Below are 21,740 nucleotides of genomic sequence, written 5' to 3'. Positions count from 1 at the left end.
AATAGGATTTCTTTTATTTTCCCTTTTCCCTTTGTTTTCTTCCTTTGTTTCTTTCCCCGGCCCCCCTTCCTCCTCCTTCTATCCTAACGCAAAGGGGTGAGTCAGGGGACAATAAAAAATAAAGGGACCCGGGCTAGTTTCTAGAACTCCGACATGTGCAGGCCTGAAGTCCGAGTGAAGGTCTAGAACCAAGAGCTGCTGAATGACTCAGGATTCGGTGTCTTGTGTTCTGAAGGTCCCCTTGGTGGAGACCACATTTCTTTACTGGTCCAACTTTTGTGTAGCTAGATTCAAAGCAAAATGTCGTTTCTTCCAGAGAACAAGTAATTTCCTGAAAATGAGAAAGGCCTGAAGTCCTCTAAGGAATGTTCAGGCTTACATTAGCTGTACTTCCTTTGAGTGGAAAACAGACGTGTGGCCCTGAACTTACAGCTTGGGTTTTAAAGCCACTTAAAGAGGTCTTCACCTTGTTTCTCTGCATAGTCAAGAGCTCTCTGAGGGTCTGTGGCCCACGGTGTTGACTTTTGTCAGAGGGGGACGGGCTGCTCACAGGATAAACCATTTGTAGTCGTTTCAGTTATTTGGACTTTAAATACATCTTTAAAGACCAGGATTTGATGGTCTTGATTAGTTTTCTCTGTGTCTTGCTTCACCGTACTAATTCTAGAGGCTTGGCGTGTTTTTGACGGGTTTACTGTGGAGCCAATAAAAAATTACATGTGTTTGGAAAGAGAAAATGAAACTCTTCTGGAATACGCACTTGAGATGTTGAATCCGTGAAGGTCGTGAAACATCAGCAGGCAAATACGGTAACGTGAAATAAGTTGTACCTGCAAAGTTTCCGTGTTGGAGAAAGGGACAGGGAGCGTGTGGGGCAGGGCGGCGCGGGTCCTGTGTCTCAGGCGTGTGCGTCAGGGCCAGGGAGGCGGGGGCCCAGGAGGCCTGGCACCCGGCTGCGGGGGGCCCCCCACGCCCCGTGCCCAAGGGCTCACAGCACGTGCGAAGCCACGCGGAGTCCCGTCACATCTGCATCCTGCCTGTGCGCGGCGTGCCATACGCCGCACACCAAGTCACACCTGCTGTGGTGGTCCCTGTCCCGGCAATTGATGCCTTTTTTTTTTTTTAATTAAAAAAAAAATCTCTTGGCTGCATATCATCAAGAAAAACAACATTGTTTTCAGGGTGCCTTATCTCTCCACTCCCAAATATCCTGTTTCTCCGGGCCCGGCGGCCAGGGCCAATAGAAACGTCTTCCTGCCATTGGCTGACTTCATTTCCCAGACTTAGCACGATCTCATCCGCTCTAAACAACCTCATCAAAACTACTTTCTGGTCAGAGAGAAGCAATAATTATTATTAACATTTATTAACGATCAATAAACTTGATTGCATTATGGCCAGCACTATTAAGGTAAGGAGAGGGTTCCTTTTCGTTTGACAAAATCTTGCGCTCGTTACTCTTTTCTTTGGTTTCCTTTATCAAGGCAGATAAGTCCGGATTGGGCAACACCCCCCAGAGCCACAATAGAGGACAACAAGATTTCCTCTGCACTGCCTAGTAAATTTCCTTTTTCCTACTCCAACCATCCGCAAGGCTTAAAAACTTCAAACTCGGAAAAAAATTGGGGTTTCTAAATTCACTGTTGAGGGCCGTGGATGACTTTCGCGAAGGCTTTTCGGAGCGCGTCTGAATTTTCGTGTTCTTTAACTATCCCTAGCGGTGCGTGGATGTGTATCTGCTGGAAGGCGATGGACTCGGAGAGGTTGGAGGGAAGGGTCAGAGAAAAAAGATGGGCTTGTAAATGGACTTCTGGATGCTCTGAAAGACTCCTTGAGCATTGGGGTTGCTAGCCAGCCCCCGTGGCGAGGAAGAGGTGCCGGGCGAGTGGTGGTTGGTCATGAGACACGAAAATGTTGACTTGCTCTTTGGATCCTTCGTGCTGAGAACGGAGCGTTCTCATAACTCAAACGGTGGTAATCGGTTTGTTCAGTTATATATTTACCTTTAATAAAAATACTCCTCTACGCGCTGTGAGTAAACGTTCTTGACCGTCACAGTTGGTCTGTGGGAATGGGAGAGCGGCAGCCTATCGGTTGATTCTCTTTGCTCTGGGGTACGTGGTCTGCTGTGTTTTTCGTGCCAATGTCTCCAGTAGATCGTGTATAGAAATTAATGGGGAGGTGAATCCATTCAGACGGGAATCTAAACGCGGCCTAATTACTTTCAGTGAAGCCAGTTTAGTGGCGAGTGTTGGGCAGTAGAATGGGGGCTATGAAGTGGTGATCTGTTGAAATATTTTCAAGGCCCTCCCGCCTTGGTGACATTGGTAAAAATGAAAAAACTCAGCAGCAAACACCTACCGAAGGGAAGGAAAGCAAAGCTTTATTTGTTGTGTGTCTTTAGTTTTGCTGCCTGTAGGTGGGAAGTGTTCAGCTGTGTTTTCATCAAGGGTTTTGGTTAATGTGAAAGCTCACGACTACGGAAGTTTGCCCAGAATTGAGCCAAGGCATTTTCAGAAATCTTCCTTGGTTCAGTATCTGAAATGTTTGCATTAGAGGTTATGATTAATACTCACCCTAGGTAGTGTGTCTCAGAAGTTTTGTTCAGTTTTCACTCTTCAAAGGATGTTTGCTGTTTCCAGGAATTCTCAATAATGTATGTTAAAAAAAAATCACATATCAAAGACTAACCTTACAGAGGTTTTCCTTTCTCTGGCTTCAAGGATCCAAGTCTGCTGACACTATCATAGAAAAGAATTTTAAAATTGAAGGTTTGATGTGCCCCTTTCAACTATGTGAGCAGAAATTATTTGATTGCATAATCCAAAATGCTACCCTTTTCATTCGTATTTTCTCTCTTAATTATGTCCATATTTCATAACAATTTAAATCAAATACTCTGTAAATTTTGAAGAGCTTGATCCAATTATATGTGTTCCCAAAAAAATCAGTGTATGGAAGGACATTGAAGTAACAGACCGTCCTTTAGACTGTGGGGTATGTTTTGCAAAACACAGATGTGTTATACTGTTTAATTTAAAGTATACTCGTCTGAGGATATGAAGGTATTTTGAAACTTGGATGTTTCATGACTTCTAGAATAAATTTTGGGTGGTAGTTTATACTTGTCTGGATACTCTTGCTCGCTTTCACGTTTGACGGCACTGCCTTGTTTGTATCTTGTGTATTATCTCAGGTGAGCTTTAAAATGACCTCAAGGGGATTCTTTTTAATCCTCTGTCCAAATAAAATAGCCCCTCTTTATAGGGAACTTCCTTTAAGACTAGTTCTGTTGGGCTTCCTGGGCAAAGTAATGCGACGATTTTACAGACTTGTTTATAGAGTGGAAAAAGGCGGCCTGACTCTGTTGACGGCAGTTTTAATTATGTGAGTGCAAAACCGAAATTAGCGTAAGGAAAATTACGGCTGTCCGTTGGAATTAGGAAACAGCCTGTCATACAGCAATTTCTGGTCTCAAACGCACTGTTTTTTGTTGTTGTCGTTGTTTCAGTAAATAAATCAGTCGATTAAGCATCAGATGCACTGAATTTGGTACTCCCCGTTGGAGTGAGCTTTGTTTGTTTGTTTGTTTGTTTATTTGGTGTTAATATGTATAAGACCTTGCGAGGCAGTATGAAAAGCTAAATGTATTTCTCCCGGCTTTGTGATTCTCGCTATATTTTCCCCTGGTGTTTGCAACTGGGAACAAAAAGTTTGCATTGGAAGAAGTAAAGGAATTTTTGGAGCCTACCTGAGAGTTCCTGTTTGTCTCTAAGTGTCCATGGATTTTAAGATCAGATTCTAAGAGGTCTCATAAAAACATGTAAGCATCAAAGATGATGTCCCCACAGATAATTCATGGTTCAGTTTCAGTTTTCCCATCTGCTTTTTACTTTTCGCACCATATGACAGTACTAGCAGCAAGGCGTTAACAGCCTGTTTCCCCAGGTCCCCACGGAACAGCGCGGTGTTGCTTCAAGACTCCAAGGAGCCGGTTGTTAAACCTCAGACCTGGGTTGTGCTTTGGTTAGGATTTTTAATCCAACCTCCCAAAGACTTCCCTGGTCCTTACAGTGTGCCCTGGGTCACTTGCGAGTCTAATGAAAGCCCGCAGCCCCTTCTAGGATAAATGCTTCTAAATGCCTCGAAAGGGACACTTAGGATGACAACAGAAGCTAATTCTATCCAAGTACAATTCAACTCTTGGACTCCTGGGGAGGCCACAAACCCCATGTTGCAATCCCTGATCCTAGAGTTCCAAGATCCTTAGTGATCACAGTGAGAACGTGGGGATTTTCCATTATCACGGAGGTCTGACACTTGAGGGTCAAGGAGAGAGCAGGGCCGATGCAAAGCATCTTAGAAACAGACAGGATGTGGAAAGTTACAAGGCTTGATGAGGGAGATGCATCACTGTTTCAATTAGTTGTTTAAAGAAGTTACTTTGATTTAACAAAGGTTGGAGGGTTAGATGATGATTGAAACATGGTGTTAATTTAAAAACATCCTGCTTATTTTATATGTTTCATGCTCTGCACATAGCAGGCACTCTGAATATTTGCCTTCATGCGTGAAGGAAACGTTAGTAAAAAGCTCGGGGTTATAGGAGGAAGGTTCATCTCCTAGGGTTTGGGTGCATATGATTAATGAGTTGAATGGCTCTAGGCATGTGAGTTTTCATTGGCCCATTGGCTTGTGCAGAATGAGACTTGGTTCATCCCTTATTACTTGGGTGGTGGGAGGGATTCAGGCCGTGAAAGGAATGTAAAATGTAAAATGCTGCTGTCTCGCTATGTAAATGTCATGTCCCCGGAGCAGAGGCCCTGATCATCTGTCCTTGCCTAAAAGTGCAAGTACAGGCTACTGCCTTAAAGGGACTTGCCATTTGCATTTGTGAGCAGCTCTCTCATACAGTCCGCCCCCCAGCCCCGGATGGAGCACCAGTCTCCCTAACAGTCCGAGTCTGAGCCCACACCTGTGTCCACTCAGCACCCTGGATCAGTAACAATGGAAAGGAGAACAGGGAACAATGAAATTTTTGGATTCTTTCCCATTAAATATGCTGACCGAGGACCACAGTGCTCTCAGAGAATATTCTGGAAGCCAGAATCATTTCTTAATTATCGACATTTTCTTTCAAATGATTATTTCATTATTATTATTATTATTTTGCAAAATAGGCCTTTATTTTTTTAAAAAATCCAGCAAAGACACACATATGTACACTTGTTTAGAGCTCTTGAAAAAGCACACATAAAAACAAAATAAATTAAACCACCGTTGCTGATGCCTTCAGGAGATCTTACTTCTGTGTTGAGAACTTAGGATAAGATTCCCTCTGTAGAGGTGTTGACCCAAGGCAGAAAATTCCACCTTGGCATCCCAGTAACTTGGCAGATGCGTTGATTTAGTGGCTGATGCAGACTCACCCAACCAGCGGGTGTGGGAAAGCCAGGACTGTGCAAGTTTCTCTGCCGTCTAAGATCTTCCGACAAGAGTGTCTAACAGAGACAGTCTTCAGGTCCTTCTAGTATTTTCTAGACAGCACTCTTGGCTCTGGCAGGATCTTCCCTTTAGGGCCAGGGAACACCTCAAACCACAGGACCCACCTGCTCCTTCTGTCCCAACAGGATGGAGGACAGCTGTTCTTGGCCCTGGGCTCTGTCACTTGGCCCCTGAGATTTCATTCCTTGTATGAGGTTGGCTACAGACACACCTGAATTTGGATCCTGACGAGTCATGTGACCTTCAGAAGGAACTTAAGCTGTCAGGCCTCAGTTTCCCCACCTGCGAAATGGGATTATAATGGCTATCCTGTCTTGTGCTGGTATGAATATAGAGCCTCTAGTATGTGCTCAATAAAAGGCAGGTGCCGTCAGACGATCCAAATGGATTTAACCCAGGGTCTTTCTGGCCCTGCTTTGAATTCTCTCTCTCTTTCCCTTTATCCTGCTTCAGTTTTGAACCCCAGAGCTGCACCATCCCTGTTCCAATGCTTTCAGAAAGAACAGGGTTGATTCTACTCATCAGTCCTGAGGTCGTCCACGTAGGGCAGGTGGTGCCTGGGTCTGGGAGTCAGGGAGCCAGGAGAGGGCAGGAGGAGGAGGGCTTGGAGGGTTAGGGTCCAGCAGGGAAGGTGCCAAACACACAGGCTGGGGGGGGATGCAGCAGGAGGTCACTCAAGGTGCGGCTGCTCAGAGGGTTGGTTTGGTTCTGCTCTGAGGGTGGAGGCCGTTTGCTGCTTCGCTGAAGGACGGCAGAGGCCCGGGCACATCTCGCCCCTGCTTCAGGCAAGGAGGGGACTATTGCCGCACCTTCCCTCTTCTGTTCTCTCGTTAATTTTGAAAACTTCATCTTGTCGTCTCGCACAAATTTTAGTAATAAAACCTACTCACTGTAGAGAAAATGAAAAAAAAAAAAAGCATTACGAAGTCAATAGAAGTTGCTCTTGATCCTGATCCTGATCTCAACCAGCCAGAGAAAATTGCCAACATTTGGTGGCTCTTCTTACCCTATGTTCTACTCTGTCCTGTTCTGATTTCCCCCCATGTCACTAAACATTCTCAAGAAGCAGAAGTTTTAGGCTTAATCAGATGTCATCTAAAATAAGTGTTACAATTGATATAGCCAATAGCCTGTTATGGAAAAGAACATTGCTTTCCATTTTTCACTACGTGCTTTGCAATATGTTCTCTCTCTCTCTTAAATTCACGTTATTGGTATTGGCGTGAATAAAGGAACTGTTTATCCACAAAAGAAACTTATAAAAGGAACTATTAGGGCAAGGAGCGTACATATTTTTAAAGTCTCTGCCAAGTTAAAATATTTGTCAGTTGGAGCGCCTGGGTGGCTCAGTCGTTGAGCACCCAACTTTGGCTCAGGTCATAATCTCACAGCTCATGGGCTCGAGCCCCGTGTCAGGCTCTGTGCTGACAGCTCAGAGCCTGGAGCCTGCTTGGGATTCTGTGTCTCCCTCTCTCTGACCCTCTCTTGCTCTTACTCTGTCTCTGTCTGTCTGTCTCTCTCTCAAAAATAAACACTTAAAAATAAGATGTTTGTCAGTTATAAAAAACTTGCCCCTTTACTCTTCAGAAGGATTATACCACTTCCCACCTCTAGACATAGATGAGGCCAGTTTGAAGCACTCAGTACAATTCTGCCTATTTTAGTCTTCGAATCTTTGCTATTCTGACAGGCAACGCTAGAATCTCATTGTTATTTGTGTGTCCTTAATTATAATATTTCATATTTCATTCTTTTTCTTTTTCTTTTCTTTTCTTTTTTTTTTTTTTTTTGCCATGAACCCATTTCAAGTAGTGGCCACTATGACCTCTGGATCTGTTTCTTATTCATGCCTTCATCCTGTTTGATCAAACTTATTTCCCACACATTCTGCTTATTGAGCTTGGCTGCGGCATGTTTTCTAAAGTTTAAGATCATTCCTCATTCTGTCCTTTCCTTTCCACTTCATTGTCTCCTGTCAGCATGTTCTCCCCACTCTGTGGGTGCGAACACTCTGTGACCACGTCACGTGTGCAGCCACGTAAGCCTCACAACTCCTTCTTAGTGACCATCTGTCCATCTCTTTTGTGTCCTTGACAGCGACTGGTGGAGTGTAGGCGTTCGATAAATATCTGTCCATTTATTTTTCATGAAAATCCTTTGAGGTCAGAAGGAGAAAATTAAGGCGTCAGAGTAATGAATCATTATTGTAGATTTTAAACAGCAGTCACAGCTCTTTAGTGGTATTTCTCTAGTTGAGGAAAACTTAGGTAACTGGAATTAAATCGATGTTTAAAAGAGCAGAGGGAAACGTTTTTGAAGAGGTAGCTGTTGTGTCTTGAGTTCATAATCTGAATTAACATCATCCTTGTAACTGCCTAAGGGCTGGGCTCTCTGCTGGGTGCTCACATTATCTTGTGTGATACTCATTCCACTTGGTTTTTGTCCACACGAGGATAAAGGATTTGAGAGGCCAAGAAACTTGCTCAAGTAACACACATCCATTTGTCTCCCCTCAATTTATCATCGTATTCTCTCTCGCTCTTCTTTGCCCAAGCCTGAGATACTAAATGACTATTCAGAAAAACGATGTATCAAATAACCTAGTGATACATTAAATAATGGAATAATGAAAATTGTTATATATAACCGCCTAATTTCGTTACTCCTCTTGTGTGAAAAACCCCATTGGCAGCAATTATTCTACCCTTGGTGACTAATCAAGGTAATATGCCAGAAAGTTCGAGAGCTCAAACTCCAGCACCCATCTGTGTGTGCTTGGTGACAAGAATTCTTTCCATATTTGGCAATATCCAAGGGGCAGCAACAGTTACAGATTCCAGATCAGCTGCTGATTTAAGTTTCCTCATCCCAAGTATCAACTTCCTTGCTCTCGCCTTGGCATTGCTAATCAACTTGCAGCTCCGTTTTCCATCAGGCCCTTACAAGTCTTTCAGCGGGGGTGCTCATGGGATTAAACTCTGGGAAGAACGGTAATCGCTGTTGTGCACAGATAAGTACGGAGGCGTGGAGCAAAGCTTGGCCAAGGCCAAGCAAAATTACTTATTTTTAAAACCACATCAGGGGCACCTGGGTGGCTCAGTCGGTTAAGCGTCCGACTTCGGCTCAGGTCATGATCTCACAGTTCGTGGGTTCGAGCCCCGCATCGGGCTCTGTGCTGACTGCCAGCTCAGAGCCTGGAGCTGCTTCAGATTCTGTGTCTCCCTCTCTCTCTGACACCTCTCCTGCTCATGCTGTCTCTCTCTCTCTCTCAGAAATAAATAAAACATTACAATTTTTAAAAAAATTAAAAAGAAACACATCATAATTCATTCATAACACAAATGTCAGGGCTGTTACTTCCAATGCTTTTGTTCAAGACAATGTGTGTCGAATTCTGGACAAAATAGTAAAGAACATTTATAACTTATCCTGCATACAACCCGCACTGTTGAATTTAACAGGGTTGCCTTTAAATCATTCACCTTGATGATTGATCAAGTCTCTTCCCTTTATGCAATCACAGAACAGCAAATTGATATATTTTGTCGTGTATTGACACAGAGCCTGTACGGAAGACAGAAATCCCCTGATCCTCATATCCACATTCCCCAAGGCCATTAATTCAGATCGTCAGCCGGTGGCAAGTTTATTGTCCTCTGCGTCCCACTGGGTCTTACTGAATATCATGTTTTCAACTGACCCGTCTGCATGTGATACTCACCTTTGAGGAAGAGGAAATGGTTGAAACAACACTTTGGGGTTTGTCAACACAATTAGTTTGTGTCTCAATTTGAGGTAGATTTCCCAAGACGTTGCTCCAAGTTAAAAAAAAAAAAAAAAAGTGTGCGTGGTTTAATATTGCGAAGTTGTTTCTGGGATCTGCATTGTATGTGTGTGTTACTTGATGTTCCAAAGGTGGACCGAAGCCTGAAGGTTAGAGCAAGCACAGCCTGCGTTTATCTTGGCCCCGGGGAGGCACTGATACACTCTGGGTCTTCACAGCATCCTTAAAATAGCCTCTGTGGGGAAAGCATGGGTCTTATCGCGCTTGCAGGGGAAGGGAGGAGACAGAGGAAAGGGTTGGCCTGGAACATGGCGGCTCGTGTCTTAGTTGATGCCATGGGAACCAGCAGGTGAATTCACCTCTGCTGTTCTTACCGCCACCTCCTTGGGAAACTGGGAATAGCCTTCCCAGCCCTTCACCCTGGACAAGTACTCACCTCACTTACAAAATCTGGGTTTTCCCATCTGTGGAGGGGGTCTAACTAGAGTTCCTACCTCCTGAGGTTCTGCTGAGTTTGACTGAAAGCAATTGAGTGCCTACAGAGTACTTCATAAATGTTAGCTAATTTTACTATTCACTCGAGTCACATAAATTTTTCTTCTACGACCAAAGTCAGGAAATCCACAAAAGCTTTTTATTTTTTCTCTTTTCAGTTATAACAACAGTTTGTGAATTCGGTTGTGTTTTTTTTTTCCCCCTCAAGTAGCCAATTTTCCTCCAACATGTTCTTCTTCCTCTGTGATGAAGTAAAAACCCTTACAGGCAGTGACTTCTCCATTAATCTTAGCACTTTATCTGCACTGGAGGTCATTTCCAGATTTACTGGGGGAGGGGGTGCTTGCAGCTGAGTTTGTGCATGGCCGTTCCTTGAGAAGACGTTCGGGGCCCTGTCGCTCCCTGGTTCTCTCTATTCTTCTCACCTTCACCTTCCTTCCCTCCTCCTTCTCCCTCTTTGCACTAGCTAGCCACCCACCAGGAGGGTTCAAACACAGGACAGACGGGGCGCCTGGGTGGCCCACTTGGTTGGGCATCTGACTTCGGCTCAGGTCATCATCTCGCGGCTTGTGGGTTTGGGCCCCGCATTGGGCTCTGTGCTGACAGCTCAGAACCTGGAGCCTGTTTCAAATTCTGTCTCCCTCTCTCTCTGACCCTCCCCTGCTCACGCTGTCTCTCTCTCTCTCAAAAATAAATAAAACATTAAAAAAAAATTCAAACACAGGACAGACAACAGCAATGAGGAGGAGGACCCTTTGGACCCTCGCGAACACTCAGAGGTTCCTCTGGAATCTGCTTCCTTCCACATTCTCGACGGCCTGCCTCCTCCTGGGGGTCAGGGATGGGGCCTTCCATCTGGGATAAAGCCGTACAGGGGAGACTGGCCAGGTCAATGTCACCCAAACCAGTCTCCATACGTCTGCTTTACTTCCCCTTATGGGAACTCTTCGAGTTAGAAGTGTGTTTATGGCCACATGTAAAAGAAGAATATCGTCCAAGGTCAAACACGCGTGACGCTGTGAATTCTCTGACTTGAGCATTATCCACCCGCCAATTTGAGTTAACGTGGTTTGTCTTGGTGACTTTACCTTTGGAGCCAGAAACTACGAACTCTGTTAAGCCTGCATTAAGCTAAATAAGATTTGTTTTGCCACAGAAGCATCCGGGGGAAGAGAGCCCATGGTTTGTCCCTTGGGCACCCCGACGGAGCACCTCCTGTCCTACTTAAAAAGCTCTTCCCACGGACTCACTTCTCTTGGAAACACAATCCCACTGCAAACGGCTTTGATATGAAGCTGGTTATGAAAAAGCGTGCCTATATGTTTTTTAAGCCCAGTTCTTCGGAGGTGGAAAACATCTTTTTTTAGATCCCATGTTTACTGCTTTGGTAAACAGTAAAATGCTGCAGCAGCAATTACCTTGAGGATAAAGGGTTTGTAGACAGATACTTCCTGGATTCACTTCCTACACAGATAGCCAGCCTGGCCAGAAGCACACCGATGGCAGGAAGGCTCCCAGGGGAGGCTTCCCCAGTGCCTGTGTGCAGTTCGTTACCCACTCTCTCCCCTCCAGGGGGAATAAACCTGTTGCTACAGACTTTCTGGCAGAATTCTCAGGCTTGAAGCAGTTGAAAATCCAGTGGTTCCAAAGGACTGGTTTGAGTGCTTCGTTCTCATTCTCGCTCTCGTCTGCGTGTTTTTGCGGGTGGAGATGAGTGTCACCAGGTAAACGTGTCTGTGAGTAAGACATGCATCGTGTGGGCACCTCTGTCTCCTGTGAGTCACGGTGACCCATGCGTGAGGCTGCCTTTGTAGTTGGTGGAAAACGAGCCTCTCTGAGATTCCATTGAAGGTTCCCGCCCCCCCACCCCGTGGTTATTTAGAGTAAAGGTCATTGTGGATTTTGCTTTCTTCAGGCGAGCAGAAAGTGCCAGATTTGGGTACAAAAATCTCAGTGCACAAGTTGTTCCCTGGGCTGATTTTACACCGGTTATTAAGTCCCAGTGAATGCATTGTTTAGGTCCTTTGAACCAAAGCACATAAAACCACAACACACACACACTGAACAATAGGGAATCATCAATTATCCATCTCCAGGATGCGCCCTTACTGACTGGCCCCTTTGCAGGGGAAAATAATATACCAAGTCAACACACAGTAACACTTAACAATAAACCAAACAAAATAAATAGCACCTGAAAGCCACTCAACTGAAGCATGGGCACAGCTCCAAAGAGTGATGTTTACATGCTCCAAACACGGAAACCTTCGCCTCCCATCTCCTACGGGTCCTGAAAACAATCAGAGAGCCCAGCTGCCCTTAGTCGTCAGGTCACATCATGGGGTGTAAAGTTCCTCCTTTGATGATCCAAAAGTGTCTGGGAACTTCGCTTTGCAATGACAAGAGCACAGTGTCTGGGGGGCTCCTCCCCACCTCCCCCAGGACCTACTCCATGGCTGTCGACGACCACCAGGTGGGGAAGCAGGCAAGACTTGACCCTGAGAAGCTGCCAGTATACCTGGTGAGCTATACTCCCGTCTCAGGAAGATGCTCAGACATGAATATACTCTCATGATTTTATCGGCAGTCACTGGGTATGCAGATTTAAGGTTAAGCTGACATGAAATTGCCCCAAGAGATGGTTTCTTTGCAAGACTCATTTGTTTATATCCTGTCGCTCATCCTGTTGGAAGACAACATACAATCTTAGGGCACCTTCTGTTCGAGTTGAGGGCTGCTTTCCTCTTCTGCACCTGTGTTGTGCAGCCCCGTTACCTTCTAGTGAAGCTCCCCAAGGCGCCCCCCCAACACGCCCCCTTCCAGATGCCGCCTTCTGCCACCCTGCTTCTTTCTGAGATGATCTCCTGAGTCTGTATGGGTCCCAGCGGCACCGAAGTCACGGTTGTGTGCTGCTGGTGCAGGGCTGTTCAGCACATAGACTGGACGTGGATGCCAGATGCAGTGGCTTCCCAACCGCCGTCCTCCCTGGGAATCACCACCGCGTGCCCGAGGGCTGTGTTTTGTCTCGTTGTTTGCTTTGCTTTAGCCCAAAGTGGACACAGGTTCAATATATCCACTGAATAACGTACCGTTCCAACAACAATAGCAACAACAACAACAATAAAACTTTTGTTCTTTCCCCTCATTTTAAAAACAGTCGTTGGAGGATTTAGAAAATAAACATTTAGGAAAGGAAATTAAAATAATTGATATTGCACCATGAAGGGCCTGTGAAGATGGTGCATTTCGAGTTTTTTGATTTTTTTTCCCCCCAGGCCCATGAATATATTCCTTAAATAAGCATAATAACATTTGAGAAATTAACTTTATTTTTAGGAGTCCTTTTCTGCTCACTTCCTTTTTTTCCAGAATGGAGAAGAAAAGAGGAGTAAGGGCTGAACCCTTCATGGTCCCCTTTAGAGATTAAGGGTTATATTCCAACCTGAGGACCCTGTTTTTTATCATGGGTAAGAACCAGACTGGCTTGGGCAGGTCCTTGATGCACCTTCCACTGCCAAGTGACTTCTACCCCCTGTGCCCCACCTGCTCCTCTGTAGAACAGATGAATGATAATAGTGTCTGCATCTTGGCAGTTTATGTTTTGAATAGTCACGTGCATCTGTGTGCAAACAGTGTTCACTGTTATGAGCTCTTTGGTTACCCACCCTCTCATCTCGTTCCTAGTATTTCATTTACTCTCTTATTGTATTTGTTTTTTCTGAAGTAATAGATTCTTGTTTATTTCAGTGTTCAACTTTTGGAAGGAATCCTCCAATACGCTTTGGATATTTATCCTAAAAGATCTTGATCTCTTTCATCTAAAGATGAAATGAATATTATTCACTTCTTTCTCATGCTTTTTCTTTGAGTATATTAGACACACTATAATAGAGTTACCACCAGGGTTTCATTAGATGGTTCAAGCAACATGGTACTTCAGCTTTTTAGCAGCTGAACTGAGCTGCATTCTCATGAACCAGAACACCAGTAATTTTAAGGATCCAAAGAAAAACCAAGATGGAGGATGATAAGGTTCTCCTTCCTGTCACCTCCCTACCCTTTTCTATGAATGAATGAATGAATGAATGAATGAATGAATTCCTGCAATGAGGAGTGATAGCTGGTCTCTGGAGGGGCCCTAAACTGGAAGAAGTCAAGTGCTAGTTTGACTCAGCTACTATAACCAGTATATACTTTATAGGAAGAGAGGAGGCAACAATTGAATTATCATATTGCCAGTTAATGCCCATGATTAAAGATCTATGGAACTTCCTTGAAGACCAGAGACTCTCAAAACACTGCTTGTTGAAGTTCAGTATTCTATACATTACTATATGGATGTCATCATGTCATCTCTTACTTGTGATGGCCTTGCCTAGTAAGAGGCAGGCCTCTATTATTATTAATTCAATAAATGATTGACAGCCCTCCTGGATGATAAAGTCATGAATGAGTGCATTAAGTAGTGAGGTGGTACTTGCTAACACATCCTAGAGAATTCATTCATTTAATTCAATGAGCAGTTGACTTCTAATTATATGCAAAACATCATGTTAGTTGCCCCTGGAGGTTACGAGGGAAGTTGTACTTCTTGATCAGAACACAGAATTATTACTATGTCTTGGGACCAATGTCTTGAATGCCCCTGAATGTCACATTTCAATGCCTAATGTTAGACAGAGCATGTGTACCCTAACGAACCTGCCCATGTATGGGAAGGTGAGATGAACGTGGGGCTCTGTCCAGAATCTAACTGTGATTGGAACATTGGTGAGCTTGTTCCCGGTAAGTGTGTGTTAGTGCTGGGCCATGGTGGGGGACGCGTTCTGCCTGAAAACTAGAGGCAGAAATATGGTTCTCGGAGCCTACACTCTGTTATATGACACTTGTCCGGATGAGACAAAACCAAGCAGTGCTATCGCTTTCACTAAGGGCAATACTTTTCAGTATTTTGCATCCAAGGTTTGCACCCAGTCGTGGCTGTGTTCAGCTGTTACAATCCCTGATGCAAACAAACTTTCTGGGCACAAAGAACTGAAGAGTTTTGTTTAATGATTTACGATGGGCACTACTTGTTTCCCTTGTTTTGTTAGTGCAGCCATTCCTTTGAAATTTCAGAGAAGCTGCAACTTAATCTCTTAAAACACATGCTGGGACCCCATGTACTCGTCCTCACTGAGGGCTTCCATATTCACTGGGCAGTCAGACAGCTCTTATTCCACTGTAATTATTGCATATGACATCTGCAATGGGTATGATGTGGTAGAACATTTTCAGAAATACCTAAGTCCTTTGTATTCAATTGCAAGACAATCTGTTTTTTTTTAATGTTTATTTATTTTTGAGAGAGAGACAGATAGAGCATGAGTCGGGGAGGGACAGAGAAGAGAGGGAGGCACAGAATCCGAAGCAGGCTCCAGGTTCCACGCTGTCAGCACAGAGCCCGACATGGGGCTCGAACCCACAAACTGCAGGATCATGACCTGAGCTGCAGGTCTTGCTTGAGCCACCCAAGCACCCCAGACAATCTGCTTTCTAATAATGATTAACCTTAATAGCCATTAACAACCAACATATCTAAGCCAGAAAATAAAACTGGATTCCTTACTGGAATTTTGGGTTTAGCACACTTATGATTTAACGTGGTGAGCCTTACTGGTTAAGGCATTATATATAAGCCAAAGAAAATGTGATCTTTCAGAAAACCCAAGGTACTCTTGTTTTCTGTAAGCTGGATTTGATGATTTACAAATTGATGATGATTTACAAATTTGGCTCATTGTTCTTTCTCTTGTACCTCACACAGTGCTTGGTACATGAAATGCTGCTTCATAGATGTTGGCCAAATGAATGAACACACAAACACGTGACCAAATGTGTATTGAAATTCTTCCCTGAGTGGGGTGCATCTTTGGAAGTATATATGAATAAAAGAAATCTCAATTGGTCCCTGTCCTAGAAGAAAAAAAAAAAAAAAAGCTAGACTCTAATTGTTAAGGAGTCAAAGGAAAAGGAGAAAAACACTTTTATTTGGGAGTCCAAAAGTTAGATGAAACATTGGCCATCTTAGGGGTCCAGTGTTTCTCAATCCTGTTGGGTTTTGGGTCTGTATACTCTTAATTGTTCCTAAAATAATGAAAAGGAGTTCTTAAGAAAATGAAGATTTTGTTGGGGAGAGAGAATATACATGAAGCAATCATAATTGGACTACTTTGCCTGCAAATGTTGGTTGGAAAAAAGACTAAAGAAATTAAATTTTAATTTCCGTTGGCTGTTTTTTTAACTTCTAACATTATTTGCGAACAAATAAAATTTTGAGAGAGTTAAAGACACTTGTGGAGATACCTCCTTGCATGATGATGACTTTCATTAGAATGTGAACCAGACATTTGTTTCCCCAGTGGTACAAACAGAAAGACTCCCAAGCAAGATCAGAGCATTGTCAGACAAAGGAGTTGGAATGGAAAGTTTGGCAAAGTTAGCATTACTCTGGAAACTTCAGGCTATCTGGTTGTCGTAACCAGGGATTTAAACTAATTCTTGGCATACACTCAAGCATTTTTGGAAATTGCGCTAACTAGAAGGCAGATAGTAGGCCATAGAATGCCCGTAAATGGCAAACATTTTGTTAAAAAACAGCATCCACAGGTAGTGTATTCATTTCCTAGGTCTGCTAAAACAAAAAACCACAAACTGGGTACCTTCAAACAACAGAAATTCATTCTTTTGCCATGTGGGAGGCCAGATGTCCAAAACCAAGATGGAGGCAGGGTCAGCTCCTTCTGGAGGCTCTGAGCTTCAGATTGTTGCCTACATTCCTTGGATTGTAGCCTCCTCACCTGAACTCCGCCTCTGTCCTCACATCCCCCTCTCTGGTCCCTTATAGAGGTGCTCTTGTTGGATTGAGGGTCTGCCCTGACCTAGTATGATTTTACCCCAATCCTTGCCTTAATTACATCTGCAGAGGCCCTAGTTCCAAATAAGCTCACATCCTGAGGTTTCCTGGTAGACGTGGGTGGGGACCACCATCAGGCAGGAAGGAGACAGGCAGGTCTAAAGTCAGCAACTTCTCTTGGGCTTTGGAAGAGCAGGGAAGCCACTCCTCGATAACCCCCACAACCGAGCGCTGATGCTGGGATTCGTGCATCACGCTCGTGTGTAAGTACTGCCTGGGAACGTGTGAATGCAGTTAGCTTTGTCGAAAAGCATGTGCATGTACGGTTCCGTGGCGTGAATGGCAACCATCACACCATCAAATCCAGCGTGATGATCAAACTAACAAATCACTGTAAGGCAGGCGTTCGCCCTGCGCTGTTTCAGTTTCACAAGATACTGGGTGTGATGCTGTGGTTTTCCCTTATCTCAGAGTGTTACTTGGTGGATGTCAAGAGCGCACCAAGGTCGGGGCAGCCACATTACTTCTCAGCGTCACGTGGGGAATTGACCACACAGGCAGCCAATCACGCTTCCCGTCAGCCCAGCCTACACTCATAGATGAGTGTGCTGTTTGCATCGTATAAAAATAAAAATTGACTCCTGTGGCTTTTTTCACAAAAGTCCCCAAGTCGAACCTCCATGGCCCTAAGACTGAACTCATAAACTGGCATCATGTCGGCCACAAGGATTTCATTTCTGTGTCCTGGCTTTGTATCTGCTGGGCCACGGACAGAGGACTTGGGCTTAGAAGCATGAACTGATGGTGTCATGACTTCCGAGGTGGACCAGACGCTAAACAAAGAATTGCCCTTCATCTTAGCACTGGTGCCGAAGGCTGCGCAAGGTTTTCTTGGGAAAGGCATGCAAATTTAAACGCTGAGCCAGTTAGGATCTCTCATTGTGTTGTCGGCCTGTGCCCTAGTCCACTTCGAGTGCACACGGTGGTCCCCCTGGGATGAAAAGCTGGCCAGCCCGTCTCTGCCTCGCCTCCGGCTCAGAAGGCTCCCAGTGTGGCTGGGAGAATTGGACCCACAGAATCCTCGGTGTGCGTCTCACGTAGCTGCAAGCACAGAGGTGGGGTAAAGCCCTGTGAGGCAGGGGTCAGTCCCACTGGGTGTCCTTCACGACTCCTCCCAAGCAGTGGCAGAAAAAGGCACGTGGAGCATGTGGCTGTGGGCCATGAAAACAGGATGCTGTGGCCAGGAGAGAACGTCCCCGTTGCAGTGACATTGCCCGTACGTCGCTTGCCCTCTACCACGTCACTCTCTCATTCTGTTACTGGAGGCCGGCGTGAGACACACCCACCATGGACACGCAGCCGTGTGCAAATAGCCGTGAGGCCTTGAATACCACCACTTACCCGTTGGGAAAAGAAACTGGGTCTGAGGATGAGATGAGATCTAACGTTAGCCTGGAGTATTCCGAGAGTGGCCTTTGGCCTCCGTGCAGATGGGATTGAGACCCTGGGAGAGAGAAATTTGTTTAGAGCACGCCAAGTGAATGTTCTCACTTTTTCCCTTTGATTATTTATTTGTTTTAAGTATTTATTTTAGAGAGAGAGCGAGAGTGCGAGCAGGCAGGGGAGGGGCAGAGACTGGGAGGCAGAGAGCCCGATGTGGGGCTCAGACTCATGAACTGCGAGATCATGAGCCGACGTCTGACGCTTCACCGACTGAGCCACCCAGGTGCCCTCTCACTTTTGTTATTATTATTTTTTCATTCTTTTAGGATCGGAGGTAAGGACCACTGGCAGCCAAGCTAGTTATGGAGAGTATCTACCCTTCATATTACTTTGTACGTGTACTTACATATTCTTGCTCAAGTGCTATGTGGGGTGTATTATGTACCCACTTTGGTTTTTACGGGGGCCTTATCCTTTATTTATTATTCATAGCATGTCCATAAACCCAGCCTAGCGGCTCAGCATAAAAGAATGCTCAAGAAAGCTATTGGCTGGGTGGTAAGCGAAGTGACCTCAGAGATTCCTCTTCAGTGTTGTGAAAGTTCTTTTCACTGGGTGTGTTTTCCGTGGCCCACCGGGTTGGCCCAGTTGGTTACAGCACATGCCGATCAAGGCAAGTTCACAGGCTTGAGCTCCATGAAACCTAATAACTTCTCAGAGATTAAAAAAAAAAAAAACTCTCTTCTGAGACCACAAGATGCATTCACCTCCGCAGATGCTTGGAAGCGAGGAACTGAGGGCAGTGGGAGCTCCTATTGGACAAAAGAAAAAGAAACTGCCCAAGTCCTGTTACTGTTAGCAGACAGCACGAAAGTAACTCAGTGCAACTCCCTAAAGCTAGCGATTTTATTTAAAACTGCCCGGAGCGACTTTTCCTGCCAAGGACCCCCGCTGGGCTGGCCCAGGTTACCTGAGTTACCAGCAGAGCCATGACCCACCTTCCCCCCGACAGCTCCCCTCCCCGCCTCCCCTCCGCCACGGCCTTTGTCATCAGAACACATCTGCAGAAAGAAGCCGTTTACATGGAATTCAAATCTGGTTGTTTAGTCTACAAGGAGGAGGGGAGGATTCTGTCTCTTTAATGTTTATAACGGTTGGACAGAGCTTGTCGGGTGAAGGTTAATTGCTCTCCGGTTTAAGCAGTTGTGTGCCCAGATGGGTTATCAGAGCTGAACACTCGTTACAAGATTAATCTCATTTCCGACAAGACTTCCCTTTCCTTCAACTGATTTTCGCCCAGCCATTGGAGCTGTCATCAGCCGTTAAAAGAAGGGCGGATTGCTCTGGAATATGAATGCAGTATGCAGCGAAACAATGCAGAGGGCTGTCCTATCTCAGGGAACATCTTTAGGAGAACACATTTCAGGGGTGTTACGAAGGCTCCGGCTCATAAACAGTAGGGACAATCGGGCCACTTACAGCACCACTGCTGTGAAAAGGCCAGAGTCAGAAGCAGCCGCCTCCCTCTGGCCAGGACCCTTAATCTGCAGAGTAGTGACTCCTTAGGCTTTGCTCCCCGTCAGAGATTTTTTTTTTAAACTGTACTGTGATCAGATCGCCGTTCTTCTGGCCCCCACCCACGCAGTGGGGAGTTCTGTTCGCTGCGTCCACACTGAAACTTTGTGTTAGCAGGCACCCACGGTGAAGCTCCTTTCCTTTAATCCCGATGCCCATTTCAGACTTCCGTTTTGTTTTAGAGATCACATCGACCCATGTTTGGCTCGAGACAGTAGGCAGATTTTTCTCCATTTGATGACGGGTAGCTTCATTTCTTTGGTTTGTCTAGAGAAATTCTTCCAGGCACTGGCAGGTGAATGGTACTGTTGTAGCCCTCTGGGATTTGGCACGTGGGAATCAACTCCATCCATTCATTCATTCATTCATTCATCCATTCATTCATTAATGATGTGTGGGACTCCCACGGGGACCATCAGCGCAGGGGGGATGTGAGACGGGGCAGATGGGCCCATGCAGGGCTCTCCATCCCGTGGAGACGGGGGCGTGGCAGACTGGTAGCACATCATAGAAGGGTGATGATAGAACACATCAGGAGGTAAGAGGTGTGGCGGACACACAGCAACACGCGGGGTGGTGGAGGTCCTACGGCTCCAGTGCAGATGAGGTGACTGGGGAGGGCTGTCAGGCAAAGGCAGAAAGGAAATGTGAGACCTAGGGTTGCATATCCGGTGGAAGAGTGCGGTGCACTGAGGGGAGCAGCGAGGGCAAAGGCCCTGAGGCAGCGACGGGCTTGGGAGTCTGAGAACCGTGACCGTGTTTGTGTGGCTGGTGGATGTCGAGGCCTCTTGCGACCTATTTTCTCAGAGGCAGCAGAGAGAAGAACCCCCTCCCTGAAAGAGGGCTCTCTCAGTGCTGGTTGGTTAGGTGTGAAAACACTGGAGAATGGCTTGGCTGTGGGGTACCAGTAGAAGGGGTCCCCTTTTCAAGGTCCCAGAGTTAAAGGCATGGAGAGGAATGTATATTAGCTAGGTTGCCTCCCCTTCTTCCATCCCGTGTCCTAGACGTTGCCTCTTTTTAGGGGCTGGGCTAGTTTCGAGGACGCTCCGATTTCCTATATTTCCAAATGCTTTTGTCACTATTTCAGTCCCAGGCCGTTTGGTGCAGTGCACTCAGCAGTTAGATCTTCCCCCACTTTGGAATCTGGCAGCTCGGTTAGAGTGCTGGGGCTTCCTAGCAATATGCCCGAAGCAACTTAGTCAATTTGCAGAGGCTCAGTTTCCTCATCTTTACAGTGGGTGCAGCAATAGCTCCTTCTTGGCAGAGAAGAAGTTTCTATGCATGAGTTCACACAAGCAAGTAGGGAGCCTTCCCTGTGTGGTCATGTTGTGATTAAGCCTAAACACATTTTTGTTGGTTAGAGACATCTTTATTTATTTTTTAAAGTTTATTTTGAGAGAGTGAGTGGAGTGGTACAGAGAGAGAATCCCAAGCAGGCTCCACACTGTCAGCACAGAGCCTGATGTGGGGCTCGATCCCATGAACCGTGAGATCGTGACCTGAGCTGAAATCAAGAGTTGGACGCTCAACTGACTGAGCCACTCAGGTGCCCCAAGTTAGACTCTGTACTACATTTTCTCCACATAAAAGTGATGGAGCTAAGTTTTCTATTTCACTTTCTTCCTTCCCTTCCCTTCCCTTCCCTTCCCTTCCCTTCCCTTCCCTTCCCTGCCCTTCCCTTCCCTGCCCTGCCCTGCCCCCACAGGTGAGGCTACCCCATGTCCCCATGTGTGTTATTATACTACCATTGACCGTGTTCTCTGTGCTGTGCCTTTCACCCCCATGACTTCCCCATAACTGGAAGTCTGTGCCTCCCACCCTGCTTCACCCACTTTGCCCATCACCCCACCCCTGCCCCTTTCACTCTATTTCTTTGTTTGGAAAAGAAGGGACAGTCACCACCTTTGACACAGGCAGGACTCACTTGGTTTTTCTGTGGCCTTTGTAAGAGCAGGGGTTTTCTCTGTCCTCCGAGCCATCACGCCGCTTGATGACATCTTTAAACCTGCAAGACGCACATGGTTTTCAGGGTGAAAAGCTGAA

At 45.6% G+C, this 21,740-nt stretch overlaps 1 protein-coding gene across 3 annotated transcripts in view; it reads left to right on the top strand.

The window, feature by feature from the left end:
* Positions 1 to 503: 503 nt before the first annotated feature.
* Positions 504 to 21,740, top strand: part of ERG (ETS transcription factor ERG) — a 112,081-nt gene continuing 90,844 nt past the window's right edge. For 2 of the 3 annotated variants that reach the window (XM_039229350.1, XM_039229340.1), the window contains exon 1: positions 1,293 to 1,411. In XM_039229350.1, the coding sequence (XP_039085281.1) occupies positions 1,394 to 1,411 (18 nt within the window). In that variant the 5' untranslated portion in view covers positions 1,293 to 1,393. Of the gene's footprint in view, positions 810 to 1,292; positions 1,412 to 21,740 lie in introns of those variants that run through there. The other variant, XM_039229359.1, reaches the window with a different exon arrangement.

This window comes from Hyaena hyaena, unplaced genomic scaffold (genome assembly GCF_003009895.1).
Source record: "Hyaena hyaena isolate Hyena2069 unplaced genomic scaffold, ASM300989v1 scaffold_2, whole genome shotgun sequence".
In the NCBI taxonomy this organism is placed as follows: Eukaryota; Metazoa; Chordata; class Mammalia; order Carnivora; family Hyaenidae; genus Hyaena; species Hyaena hyaena.
The sequence above is the reverse complement of the archived record's forward strand: the minus strand, read 5'-3'. Positions and strand labels throughout refer to the sequence as shown.